Here is a 14702-nt window from a genome sequence, read left to right as displayed (position 1 = left end):
GCCCCGATGTTATGCGAGGGTCTGGAAAATTACAAGTAAGGTAATCTTGGAAGGTGCGGCTTCCAAGTCAGAACCAGCAAAATTCAAACGTCCCGAGCACCGAGTCTGGTCAAAGAGAAAAATCGGCAGCGTACCACAATGGCCCGGCTGGCTGCGCGTGCGTCGGCCGGAAGACAGATGGCGCGCTTCGCGACCCGCCCGATCGATCGACCAGATAGAGGATCGTCAAGTCAGTTCTGACTGCGCAAAGTGCTCCTTCTCGCGAGGCTTCAGACCAGGTGGCTGGCGGAAGGGGCGGACCAGGCTGGAGAGAGAGGAGGAGCGTGAAGCCGCCGCACGCTGCGATCCCAGGAGGCTGTGCGCGCCTCTTGCTTCCGCCGGGATAGTCCGAGCGGGCGCGTGAGCTGTTCCCTGCGTAGTGGCCATGGCTCTCCACGTCCCCAAGGCCCCGGGCTTTGCCCAGATGCTCAAGGAGGGAGCAAAGGTAAGGAATGGAGGAAGGAGGAGTGAGGTGGGAGAGTCGGCGTAGGGCAGCGGCGGCCGCAGCGAAGGAGAAGGGCGTACTAACGGGCCGGGCGTGCTCCCGCGACACAGCGGTCGGAGGGAGAGAAGATTCCAGAAAGGGAGGTGTTCTCGGGAGGGCTCTGCCGCGGAGGCCCGCGGGCATTTTGGTTCTTTACGGACGCCGGGGAGGGTCGAGCGGGCAGAGACGGCGAGTGGGGGACGAGGCCACAGACACCGCGTTCTGTACTTGGTTGTCGGACAGATGTAAGGCCGCTCCTGCATTTTCCCTCCATCCGTAAAACGGGGGTGATGAGTCTCTCCTTTAGGAGGCGACACAGGTGAAACAACGTAGGTGCAATTGCTTTGGGAACTGCGAAGCTGATTGCCACAGTTCAGGGAGTGGGTGGTGCGGTTAAGAGAGGGACAAGGGCCTGTCTTGGCAACTTTTTTCTAAATGAGAAACAGCGGGCTCCCCATTTAGTTCGCAGAAGCAGTGCGTTATAGTAGGATAAACAGTGGTTACAATGCGAATGGATTCTGGTCCCAGCTTAGGTTAGCTAGCTTGATGTAAAACTTATCCCTCTGGGTCTTGCTTTTCTCATCATTAAATTGAGCAGATTGGACGAAAAGGGTTGTAACGATCACAGCCCACAAGGTAAGGGACACCCTGGCCTAAATAAAACTGCTTTGTTTTATGGCGAGATATTGGAAGTAATTTCTGAAGCTTAGTTTTTTAAAAATATCTTAAAGCACTACTGATAAATGTGTCTCTTGTGTTCAAATGGTAGTGTTCCTTTATTTGTCCCCCATATTTTCTGTGCATAGTTGAAGGTATATAGATAGTGTGGTTCCATTTATGGTAACAGGTTTATTTTTTAGGGAACTAGGTTCTTGTTGGCATGATGCACTTTTGGGATGTTGTGAATATAGTAAATATCAAGGTTTAATGTAAATATTGGTGAAAGAGCTTCGCTGAAAATGACATTGCTCACTTTTTAAAAAGGCTGAAGAACGTCCATGGTTTTTATTTTTCTGAGACAGAAATAATAAATGACCAAATAAACAAAAAGGGTAATTTCAAATAATGATAAAGGAAATAAAGTCTGCCTCTAAAAAAAAAATTAAAAAGGAAGGGTTGGAGTAGATAGAACAATTAAGATGTTCAGGAAAGAACTCTCAGCTCGGTGCTTAGTGGCCAAGATTAAAGGCAGAAGTGTTCCAGGCTGAGGGACCAGTGAGTACAAAGACCCTGAGGATGGAATGAGTGTGACCTGCTAAAAGAAAACAAGAAAGGTGATAGGGCTGAAGCTTACCAACGGAAGGAACGGTAAGAGATGAATTGAGAAGAGTTGTAGGCAAGGGTTAGAATGTGCGTACACATTTAGCCCTGACAGGGGCTTTACATTTTTCCCTAAGTGATGGGAAGTCATTAAAGGGTTTGACAGGATCTGATTTATGATCAGAGATGACTGTTCCTCAGAGAATGGGGATGGGGGAAAAACAAGAGTGTAAGGCAGGAGATCTTTAGAACAGTATTGTCTGTCTGCTGTGATGGAAGTGTTCTGTATCAGGACTGTCCAGTATGGTATCCACTAGTCACAAGTAGCTACTGGGCAGTTGAATTGTGCCTAGTGCAATTGAGGGACTGAATTTTTAATTAATTAATTAAAATTTAAATAGCCACTTGTGGCAAGTGGCTACTCTCTTGGGCAAAGCAGCTCTAGAAAAATGTTCACATGAACAGTAGGCTCTTGAAATTTATCTGAGACCACAGGTAAAGTCCAAGTCTAAAAGAAGTCCAGTGTAAAACTTGACAATTTTAGTACTGTGATCAATTCAGCAGTTTTCAATGGGTACATGTTGGAATTATATTGCAGTTCAAATGAGCATTCAAAATCTGTATGCTTTGGTTCCTAAAAATTTATGAGGCAGATATGTTAATTCCCAGTGAACATGGAACTGCTGGTTTTACAATGCTCAGGTTTTAACACAGTAAATATTCATGACCACATTTCAACTTTTAGAAAGTACTGATAAACTGTGAAAAGGTATTTTTATCTGCAAGAGCTCATTTGCTTTCTCTAATCAATCTTAGCACTCTTCCCTGCACTTTTCACTACATTTTTAAAAAATTATAGGCTTTATGTTTTGATGTGTAAGTAGGTACCTGTGGTCCCTAAAAATGTCATGCTTTATTCATTCAACTAGTGGACAAATCTGTGGATCATTTGTGAATACCAAGCATCATACATATATAAATCTTGCTTGGTAGTTTCAACAATCCTTTGAAACAGGTACTATTATATTACCCCATTTTACAGATGAAGAAATTACTGAGATTCACTGTCCTGCCTGATCAGAAGTTTTCTTTGACAGCATTTTTCAGGGTTAGAAGAGGCTGTGTACAGGAACATACAGGCTTGCAAGGAGCTTGCCCAGACAACTCGTACAGCATATGGACCAAATGGTAATTTCTAAATTCTAATTTCTAAATTGTTTTAAAAGATACAGTACTGTAATAGAATTTTGTGTACTAGCTCTTTCAAACTTGTTCTGAGGATATTATATGTAAATTGAGAGTTTTAGCCATAATATAGTATGGCATTGAAAATTATTTCATAGCTCGGTGACACCAGTATAGTGTTCCTAATCTTTAATCAGCAATTCAGATCTTTTTAGAAAAGTTGGAATCCAAATGTTACGTTTTGTCCTATTGAGAGGATAGAAGAGTTATGGTGCTTTCACCGTTGAGGCAGTACCTAGTGTTCACGGTTGCAGATGTGGAACAGATCTTTTACATAGAGTGACATTATAATTTAAGGGAGAAGAATTCTCTCTTGTCTCCTACCATTGACTGAATTAATTGATATAGATTTATGGAATAAGCAAAAAAGTAAGTGTACTTTTAAGTAGATTATTTCAGTCTTTGTACATGTTAATTTGCTGTGTTGATTGAACAAAAATATGACAAAATTGGCATCCTCGCTAATAAACATTATAGGAGATTAAAAAGGAAAGAGTACAGGTGTGCAGTCAGGCAAAGCCATAGGGCTATGAGATAACCTTAAAGAATAGATAATATGTTTTGAGTTCTTACAAAGTTATTTTTAGGAATGGATATAAATTTATATTTCTTGACTAGATTTTCCCAGTATTTGGAGAAGGGTTTGAGTAATAATGGATTTCTTTTTCTAATTGTTACTTTTGAGGAATGAACAAAATGATTATCAACCACCTGGAGAAGTTGTTTGTGACAAATGATGCAGCGACTGTTTTAAGAGAGCTAGAAGTAAGTTATTTCTTTAAAAAAGCCAAGAAATGTTTTGGTGACATCAAAAATTCAGTATATTTTAACATAAAAGAACCTTTATTTCAAATTGGATAATAAGGGAATTTTTTATTCCCAACCTGAAAATTCATTATACAGATTTTCCTAATTATAAAGAGTCCTCTTTACGTTTAACATCTTAGCAACTCAAAATTTAAATCTCCTAAATTATTAATTTATGGAATGATTGGTTGTGATAAAAAATATATTTGCTCATAATCATATCAAATTGAATATGTTGTCTTGTTCTGTAGAGTGTGACACTGAAGTGAATTATTTCATAATGTAGAAACATCTGATACTTGAAAATAGTGGTGTGTTTTTTTTTTTAATTGTCTTTGTGAAGATAAAACAATCAGTTTGTGGAATTTTGCTTTGTTCACCTGCAGTTTTGATGTTATAGAATCTGTAGAATAGATACTGCCAGCCGAGGTATGAGGACAGTCTGGCACTTGAACACATAGAGAACCATTCCTCAGCCAGCTGCTAATTGAAGCATATGTTCAATCTCAGGGAATTTTCCTGAACTTAGCTCTTAAAGCACCAGAGCTTAATGCTTTTTAGACAGAACTCCATAGATAAGTTAACATTTCTCCAACTTCTTAAATAACAGTATAGTTTTGAAGTAATAATATTGAACAAAACAAATTTAATTCCACAAGATATTTGTGGAGGGGCTTGTCATTGTGAATGTGAATGTTGTACTCTGTGATGTTCTCAGGAGTTGTTCAGGTGTGACGGGGATACTGTCTTCATAATAAACTATAGTGTCAGCTTTTTAGTTTTCTCAGTGCTATCAGGTGTTACTCTGATTATTTCTTAAAAAGCATCTAAATCCTAAGGAATGATCACTTAAAATTTTGATATGCTGTTTTTAAGAAATATTTTATATTCTCCTTCTTTTAAACCATAATTTACAACCCCTTACAAAAAGAATGTACATAAAAATTGAGACTTGTGATGAAGTTAAATGACATCTATTTTAGCACTTCTGAAGCCTTTTTAAAAAGTGCCTTAGGTTTAGTGGTTGGAATTACTTTGTTTTTTAATTTAGTGAATATATAATAAAGTTATGAACCTCATGCAGGTGTACATACTGGGTGACTGACCATTAAAAGACAGTGCCTGTGAAGTTATTTTCATTTATGGTGATGCATTCGTGTTCATAGGCCTAGGCGGACTTGGATTGTCTTATGACTGCACTATAAGTAGTGTGTAGCAATGTGATCAAGTGAGTTATCTGGCCCATAGGGAGATTGGAGTCTATTAATTTAAGAAGAAATGGAAATGAACAATTTTCTTTTGCTTTAAGGATCAAATGTTTTAGCTTGATATTCAAATTCAAACCCCTTCTGTCAGGTACAGCATCCTGCTGCAAAAATGATTGTAATGGCCTCTCACATGCAAGAGCAGGAGGTTGGAGATGGCACAAACTTTGTTCTGGTTTTTGCTGGAGCTCTTCTAGAATTAGCTGAAGAGCTTCTGAGACTCGGCCTGTCAGTTTCAGAGGTGAGTTCATTTTATAATCTACCCCTGTTTCATATTTGCTTATGTATATATACCTACTAAATAAAAGTCATTAGTAATAGCTAATTTTGAGCAGTTTTCTCTGTGCCAGGCATTGTAGTACATATGCTTCACATGCAGTGTCTCATTCTATCCTTACAAGAACCCTGTGAGTGGGGCCTATTAGAAGTAATCCTGTTTTGTTTCAGATAAGGAAACTGAGCCTTAAGTTAGAAAAACCTTGAGCAAGTAGCTAGTAATGGCAGTTAGGATTCAAATTTGGGCTCTCACCAAAGCCTGCACCCTTAAATGGTAGGCTGTGCCGTGAATGTTATTCTGGAAGTGTGCTTTGTCTTTTTCTATTGAAAATAAAGATTTGTATTCATTGGGTTACCAAAATAAGCTACCTTAAGTCATGTCAAAATTACATCTTTTGAAGAAACATTTTTGCTCTTTACGTTTAAGGTCATAGAAGGTTATGAAATAGCCTGCAAAAAAGCCCATGAGATTCTTCCTGGCTTGGTGTGTTGTTCTGCAAAAAATCTTCATGATGTTGATGAAGTGTCATCTCTACTTCATACCTCCATAATGAGTAAACAATATGGTAATGAAGCATTTCTGGCCAAACTTATTGCTCAGGCATGTGGTGAGTACATATCAGTATAGAAAAGATCCAAGATTAAAATGTCTTAATGTGATTAAGATATTTTCTCTGTTGTCCCAATATATCTTTTGATATGTCTCGTTTTCTTAACAGTATCTATTTTTCCTGACTCTGGCCACTTCAATGTTGATAACATCAGAGTTTGTAAGATTCTGGTAAGTTTAGAAAATGCATTAATGTTATTTAGATAGATCAGATTTTTTTTTGCAAAAAAAAAAAAAATTCTGTTAATCTAAATTTTACCTTGTGGGTTTTAGGCACTTAGGACTTCCTGCCTTTGTGGTAACATTTGGATATTGCTAGATTGTAATACTACCACTTGTTAAATTTAAAAGGATATCAACATATTATCTTCTTAAGTCATCATTTTTCCATGATAGCTGGAAGGTTGAGAATAGTGCATAAACAAAATATTAATTATTTGTAATCTTGATATATGCTGACTTATAAAAATGAGCTTAGAAGGCAATTTTGAATGAGGTTCAAGTTTTTCTGATGCTCTATAATAATAAAATTCATACTTTTAATATTTAAAGAGTATGTGTTTGATAAAAATATTGTGCTTGATACAGTAAAACCTATATAACTGTAGTGATTTTACACATGTGATTGTTAACGTAGCCGAGTTTAGCTTACATTAGTACGTGTGTTAGCTGTAAGTGTGTGTGTGTGTTAATATACGTGCTGGGTGTTTTCTGACTTTATCCATGCACTGCCTTCCCCTTCGCCATTACATGGTAAGCTTGTGAAATCAGAAACTTGGCTTTGATCCCTATTCTGCCTGGTACATTGGTACAGAGTGAGTGAATGGCTTAGAGCAGTTGTTCTTTGATTCTTCCCAGTACACTGAAGGACCCCCGTCCATAACAGTGGCCCGTTGCCACAGTGATTCCTGCATTGAGCAGACTGGTATGCTTTATGTCCACCACCCTACTCATCCCCAGGAGTCACTGCCTTTGTATATTATGTTATTTAGAAATTAATATTTTTGGTGCATGCAGAATCAACAAATTAGCCCTGATGTTATTTTCATGAAAGCACTAGTGATTTTGATATCCAACTCTTTAGGGCTCTGGTGTCCATTCCTCTTCAGTATTGCATGGCATGGTTTTTAAGAAGGAAACTGAAGGTGATGTAACATCTGTCAAAGATGCAAAAATAGCAGTGTACTCTTGTCCTTTTGATGGAATGATAACAGAAACTAAGGTATGTAGATTTCAGAACCTTAAAGGTAAAAACTTGAGGTTATCCTTTCAGAGAGTTTTAATGATTCTAAAAGTTAGAGGTAGAGTTTCGTCTTAATCCAGTGAATACTGCATAATTATTTAAAATTGCCAGGTCATGTTTATTTTTTAATCAGATTTATATTTGAATATCTAATTCAAATACTGAGTACAAAACTTGAAACATTAGATGGTGACAGTATTGTTTATATTCTAATAAACAGCTCTTGACTTCTAGTAGAACTTACACAATTCAGCAGGTTAAATGTTCAGTGAAGAAAATGAGTATTTGTGTGCTTTTCATTAAAATTTTTTTAATAACATTTATTTTTATTTTTGGCTGTGTTGGGTCTTCATTGCTGTGTGCGGGCTTTCTCTAGTTGCGGCGAGCGGGGGCTACTCTTCTTTGTGGTGCGCGGACTTCTCATTGCGGTGGCTTCCCTCGTTGCGGAGCATGGGCTCTAGGCACGCGGGCTCAGTAGTTGCGGCTCCCGGGCTCTAGGGTGCAGGCGCAGTAGTTGTGGCGCACGGGCTTAGTTGCTCCTTGGCATGTGGGATCTTCCCGGACCAAGGCTCAAACCCGTGTCCCCTGCATTGGCAGGCGGATTCTTAACCATTGTGCCACCAGGGAAGTCCCTGAAGTTTGTTTTTAAAAATACATGTTAAGAAGTTTGAAGTATATGTTTATAGGTCACTGTTGATTGCATCCCTAGAATTCTTGAAATCTGAGTTGTGGATGGTTTTTGAAGTTTCACAGGTGTGGAGTGCGGTGGGGCTGGTCACTTAGTCCACGTTTTAGAAAAAGTTTGAGAACCACAACGTTGTTTTGGTTGACATTCATCAGAAGACAGATGTCAGGATACCTGCCTAACATATCTAGAAGTACAGTGTATTTCTCCCAATTTTTCCATCAAAGTGCCTGTCAAAGAGCAAATATATAAGTGTTGGGGGCAGGGGCATTGGTCTAGGAACAAGCTGAATTTCTGTTAATTTCATACAAATTTTGTATTCTGCTTCATAATATGTGCATGCTTATCTTCATATTTTTCTCCCAAATCTTTAAATTATTTCTTCAATAAAATGTTATTCTGTGACTTTGAACACCAGTGTGGTGAAATGGTTTTAAAGAAAATCCTCACTTATTTTGCTAGGGAACGGTATTGATAAAGACTGCTGAAGAATTGATGAATTTTAGTAAGGGAGAAGAAAATCTCATGGATGCGCAAGTCAGAGCTATTGCTGGTACTGGCGCAAATGTCGTCGTAACAGGTGGCAAAGTGGCAGACATGGCTCTTCATTATGCAAACAAATACAATATCATGTTGGTGAGGTAAGAGGGGACTGCATTCTATTAATCTGGATTGTAAATGGCTTTGGGTGGTGAAACACCAAGCAAATAAATTCAACACACATGAAGACTGTTAGAAGGGGGAAAGTATGAGGTATTAGATCGCATGGCAAGAGGAGTTAACTTGATCTAGGGGAACAGGAAGCACCTCTGAGAAAACTTACCTTTAGGCTGAGAGCTGAAGGACCAGTTAGCAGATGTTGATTGAAGAGGGAGAGGGAGGAGCGTTCCCAGCAAGAGGAGGAGCTTAAGAGACCAGACACAGACCTGGTACACACTGCCAGCTGGAGCGTGGGGTCAGGAACACAGCTTTAAATTCGTGAACACATTTGGGGCTTACACTAGACAGTTCACCCACCCATTCCCACCTCTCCAAGCACCTAATATAACGTGCGGAGTAAATCACTTTTCTTCTCACAGAACACGCAGTTGCCCAAAGTAAAGCAAAAGTTTTCTCTATACCAGGGCTTCCTTAGTGTTTCAGAACTATGAACTATGAACCTTTGACATCCTAAGGAGACTGGAACTCTCCCAGTTCTAGAATAATGCCCTAAACACCTGTGACTGGATTGCACCGTGCAGTCCAGACCCATTCTGAGCTTGAAACTTCAGGGTCAAAAGAAGGTGACCTGAGGTCCAATGTACAGTTTCCTGTTTAATCTCTTGTGCTTTACTATGGTATCTCATGGAATTAAAATTTCTGTTAAGGTCTTTGTTTTGCTTTTTAAAGGCTGAACTCAAAATGGGATCTCAGAAGATTATGTAAAACAGTTGGTGCTACAGCTCTTCCTAGATTGGTATGTATTTTGGACAATATTAAAAGAGAGTTGAACCTATTTGAATTATTTTTATTACAAGAGTCATTTTCTCGCAGACTCCTCCTGTCCTTGAAGAAATGGGACATTGTGACAGTGTTTACCTCTCAGAGGTTGGAGATACGCAGGTGGTGGTCTTTAAGCATGGTAAGTAGTCGTGGTAAACTATATGTATATGAAGTGTGGGGAGTTCATTTCCTTTTACTAATCCCCAAATATATTTAATTTATTGACAGAAAAGGAAGATGGTGCCATTTCTACCATAGTGCTTCGAGGCTCTACAGACAATCTGATGGATGATATAGAGAGGGCAGTAGATGATGGTGTTAATACTTTCAAAGTTCTCACAAGGGTCAGTATCAGCATTCATCTTAATCTAGTATTTGTAAGTCCTCAAAAACACAGTTGGCAGACATTCTGAGAATTTGAAAATGAAAAATGAATGGCTTGTGTAAAGCAAAGCACCTTTTTCCTTAAGACTCCACTTAAGTATTTGTTGCTGATGAATTTTCTAAAATGAAATATGAAAAGGAGTAAATAGCAAATCAAGGCTTTTTTTAAAATATATAACTGTTTTAAAGAGATGGTTTATGGTGGTTTTCAATTATAATATACCTTCAGTTGCTTCAGCGCTCTTCTTAGTGCTGTATCTGGAAATACAGATAACTGCATAGTGATGTTCCCATTCTTAACTTTGGTCCTTCTTTTTCGTATACCAGACACTATGGTGCAGTAAGATAATTTGTTCAAATCATGCCGTTTTTGTGACATTCATAACTGGAATTTGAATTTTATAAAACTTGTAATTGAATCTGATTAAAACCTCTAGTCTGGTGGAGTACTGGAATCTGAAAAGATTTAGAAAACTGGAAATTGCTTCTTGGTGACTTCTGTTTTTTGTTTTTGTTTTTTTAACTACGTATTATAGGATAAACGTCTTGTACCCGGAGGTGGAGCAACAGAAATTGAGTTAGCCAAACAGATCACATCGTATGGAGAGGTATATGGCTTTCTATGTACAAACTGACTTTCTTGTCGTTGTTCGAATAAAATTGAGTAATAAGCACATTTTTGTTTTAGACATGTCCTGGACTTGAACAGTATGCCATTAAGAAGTTTGCTGAGGCATTTGAAGGTATTCCCCGGGCACTGGCGGAAAACTCCGGAGTTAAGGCCAATGAAGTAATCTCTAAACTTTATGCAGTACATCAAGAAGGAAATAAAAATGTTGGATTAGATATTGAGGTATTTGAAAAAAAACACTATGAACTTGTTTTATTTTGTGAATGCACAACCTAAAAATAAACGTATTTAGAAGGAAAATCAGAAAATGTTCTGATTTGTGAGCAAATGATTTTCATAACAGTTAGCTTTTTCATAGTTTATCTGATAGAGAATTTAGTATTCTTTGTTTTATTAAAATTTGTTTTATAGTGTAGATGGGGTAGAACTTTTTCCTAGCTACTTATTCTAGTTTTATTTAAGTAGCCGTGTTTCTATTGAGTACACATGTTTTCACATAAACATTTAAAGTGAAAGAATAAAAACAGTTTTGTGTTGACAGGCTGAAGTTCCTGCTGTAAAGGACATGTTGGCAGCTGGTGTTCTAGACACTTACCTGGGGAAGTACTGGGCTGTCAGACTGGCTACTAATGCTGCTGTCACTGTACTTAGAGTGGATCAGGTGAGTGGGGAGTGAAATGCTGATCCTTAAAAATACTAATTTTTATATAGTTAGAAGTATATTTTCATGGAACTAGAACATAACACAGTTCTCATTCTAGTCAAAGTATCCCCCCCCCAAAAAATTGTTTTACTTTTCTTCTATTAGAGTTTTAAATTGTTTTGAATGTATTTCAGCTAATTTAAAACGAAGATTTTGCCAGTGAAAGAATCCTTTGCCATTTGGGAACTGGAGTGGGTAAAATAAATCTGATATAGATTCATAGTTTTCAAGACTTTTTAGACTTAAGAACCCCTTTGTACACATCATCTAGAGAGGAAGTTTAATATGGAATATGGAAGGGCCATAAAGATCTGAGGCAGATATTGCAGACTACAGTATTCCCTCCCTTATTTGCAGTTTTACTTTCTGTGGTTTCGGTTTACTCACGAGTCACCTGCAATCCCTGAATATAATAAAGAAAATCCTAGAAGTAATTCATAAATTTTAAATTGTGTGCCATTGTAAGTATACTGCGTATACTGCGTGATGAAATCTCACGCTGTCCTGCTCCAGGACATGAATCATCTTTTTGTCCAGCATATCCACGCTGTGTGCACTGTCTGTTAGCCATTTCAATCATCAGGTCAGCATATTTTACTTACTGGTCCCAAAGTGCAAGAGTAGTGATGCTACCAATCAGATATTATTGTGCCTAATTTATATATTTTATCATAGGTATGTATGTATGGGAAAAAGCACAGATACAGGGTTCATTACTATGCTCAGTTTCAGGCATCCACTGGGATTCTTGGAAGGCATCTAAGGGGGAACCACTGTACCACCTTCAAGGAAGTGTGGAGATGATAGGACCTGGCATTTAAATTTTTTTCTTCTGTGACAGATTATGTCTTGAGGTACTAAGATCTTAAGGTGTAAAAAATCTTAGTATTTCTACCAATATTTTTGAGGAATTATGGCAAAGAAGAAAAGTGGTGAAGACTATTTTGGATTCACAGATAAACCAGAATTCATAGTTTTTCAAAAAGGTGTTTTCCAAACTTAATGAAATGTATTTTCCTACAAAATTGTATAAGTGATTATTAACCAACGAATAATTTTTAAATACTGAGTAGAAAATTTTAATTGCTAGGGGCACAGTATAAATCCATTAAGTGAAAATCATGCCAAATTAATCGTGGGAGAAGCAAGTTTTAGGTAAAAATGGAAAGGATATTAGACTTATTCTCAGATCAGTTGGTTGTAATTATAGCACAACAAATTTCACTTCGCTAAAGGAAGAACTTTTTCTTAGATTCTAAGATGACCAAAAATGGAACCTGGAGATCCAGTTTCAACACATTGAAAATAATCAGAGACTGGATATCTGTGTACTGGATTTATTAATAGTATATTTTTATATCAGTGCCTCAAATAGTTTTTAGTGGAAAAATATGTTTTTGTAGTTTTTAAACTGAGATAATGTTTAAATGCCTTAAGGAAGTGTTTGTTCTATAAGTTAACATGTGGCTAAGAATAAAAAGGAGGACCAAAAGTATAAGGGGACAGGAGAAGCTAAGTAGACTGAAGCATGAGGTAAGCAGAAATTCTAATAGTAGAAGTTCCTAAGGAACTTGTTGAATGTCGGTGTCGAAGCAAGACAGTAATGTTAATAACACAAGTAAGCGCCTTGCTCACACAGGTACTTCTGAATTTCGGTTTTAAACTGGGAAGGCTGTGTTTTGTTTTACCCTAGGGGAGGATGTTCATTGTTATGTGCCCTTAGCACTCTGTACATGAAATATGGCAATGCCCAGAAAAAAAAAAAATTATAAATTTGGGAAGCAGTTGATACTGTATCCGATTTTGAGATTTAGAATGTATATCAGAGTTTTAGAATTCTACTGTGGGGGAAGCCAACTGACTTTAACTTCTCCCAAATTTATTTGAGCCCAAAGCTACCACACACACACCCCACACCTTTTTTTTTTTTTTTTTTTTGCCCAAACATAAATCCTTTAAGAATGCTATATGATTATACTTGGAAAATGCTGGATTAGTACATTCTAGATAAATGAGGCTTCTAGCATGTTTCCAGGCAACTAGATGCTTGGATTTTTTCGTTTATGAACACACATTTCCTGTTTGAATGGCTCTCATTTATAGGTAGTAGAAAATGTCATTGTTGAACTTTATATTTTACGTATCGACCACTTTAGATTATAATGGCAAAACTGGCAGGTGGACCTAAAGCTTCTAAACCACAAGGAAATTGGGATAAAGATGGTTGGCAAGACGAATCTCATATATAAATAGCAAATCAGGTGCCAGACTGACCAATTTACCATGCAGTGATGCATGCAGGTATTTTTTGCATTCCGAGCATTGGGTCGTTGAAGTGCATGTCGTAGAATGCCCCTTGCTAATGTGTGTGAATTTTGCTGCTGTTAGTGTCCACAGAAGCGGAAGACTCACCTGCTGGACAGTAACAATATGCTCGTGTTTCATATGCAGTGTAATAACAGATTGCTCGTTGGTGATGATGGCCTAATAACGAAGCAGGGTAATAGAGAAGTATTCCTTCTCTTCACTCTGAAGCTTGAGTCTGTAAGTATAGTCTTGTGGATTTTGTTTTGCAGATCATCATGGCAAAACCAGCCGGTGGGCCCAAGCCTCCAAGTGGGAAGAAAGACTGGGATGATGACCAAAATGACTGAATGGCTAGATTTTTACTGTAGGTGAAGGCATTGTTTGTAGTAGTACTCTAGGAATTGCCTGATGTTTTCATATTCTCCTAAATTAAGAAGTGTTCTGTGTATCTTGTATTCTCGGCTGGATGATACAATAAACATGTTGTTACTATCAAAGCCTCTTTGTCTGAGGATCACTGTTCTTGGATCTGGATGACCTGTTTTGTCTCAACCTTGTTAATGAAATGAGCTGTGGCACTTGAGGCAAGTCCCCTAAGTTATGAGGGGCCTGTTTGCAATGTAAATTTGGCCTGCTGCCTGTTTTTATACATAAGTTTTATTGGAACACAGCCATGATCAGGTATTTGTATATTGCCTATGGCTGCTTTCTATAAGGGAGTGGCAGAATTGGATAGCGGTGACAGAGACCAAGTGGCCTTCAAGGCCTAACACATTTAGGCCTTGACATTTACTTAGGCCTAAGACATTTACTACCTATAGGAAGTCTGTCAGTCCCTGGACTAGATGTGAGTATTTCTTCAACAGCTCTGAAAATCCCTAAGACCGAGGTGACTTGTTTCAGTAACATTAAATGATGTGTTAAATAGCTGACTTAAAACACATATATTCTGGTAGCAAAGAACAAAGATACTTGTGATGCAGCTGAAAACATGCCTCCTGACATACAAATGAAGCAAGTCACTTTTTATACAGTGGAGTTTTGAAAAAAGCAAAGACCATAGTAAAAAGTTAATTTAACTTATTTCACAGAACATGTGCTACTATATGTTTTGGTTATATAAGGTCTTTGAATAACATTTTGAAATTTTATACTGTTTTTGGTATTTCAGAGGAATTTGGATGCAGTATGGCTGACTGGGTCTTAGGGCAACTCATCAAGGAAATCCTAATAGAGAACCTTACAGGAAGTTTAGACAGGTTTGGTATTCTAAAGGCTCTT

General features: G+C 37.9%; 1 protein-coding gene across 1 annotated transcript; it reads left to right on the top strand.

The window, feature by feature from the left end:
• The first annotated feature begins 330 nt into the window (after positions 1-330).
• Positions 331-13918, top strand: CCT8 (chaperonin containing TCP1 subunit 8). The gene is made up of 15 exons (XM_082625060.1): positions 331-484; positions 2881-2971; positions 3714-3793; positions 5192-5341; positions 5804-5984; positions 6096-6157; positions 7071-7208; positions 8377-8555; positions 9304-9370; positions 9448-9535; positions 9625-9740; positions 10317-10388; positions 10469-10633; positions 10953-11072; positions 13691-13918. The coding sequence occupies exons 1-15, from the start codon at positions 425-427 to the stop codon at positions 13766-13768; spliced, it is 1647 nt and encodes a 548-aa protein (XP_082481186.1). The 5' UTR covers positions 331-424; the 3' UTR covers positions 13769-13918.
• The last annotated feature ends 784 nt before the right edge of the window (positions 13919-14702 follow it).

The sequence above is a fragment of the Mesoplodon mirus genome (assembly GCF_964341445.2).
Source record: "Mesoplodon mirus genome assembly, chromosome: 6".
Classification (NCBI taxonomy): Eukaryota; Metazoa; Chordata; class Mammalia; order Artiodactyla; family Ziphiidae; genus Mesoplodon; species Mesoplodon mirus.
Note: the sequence above shows the minus strand (reverse complement) of the source record. Positions and strands in the feature narration are given on the sequence as shown.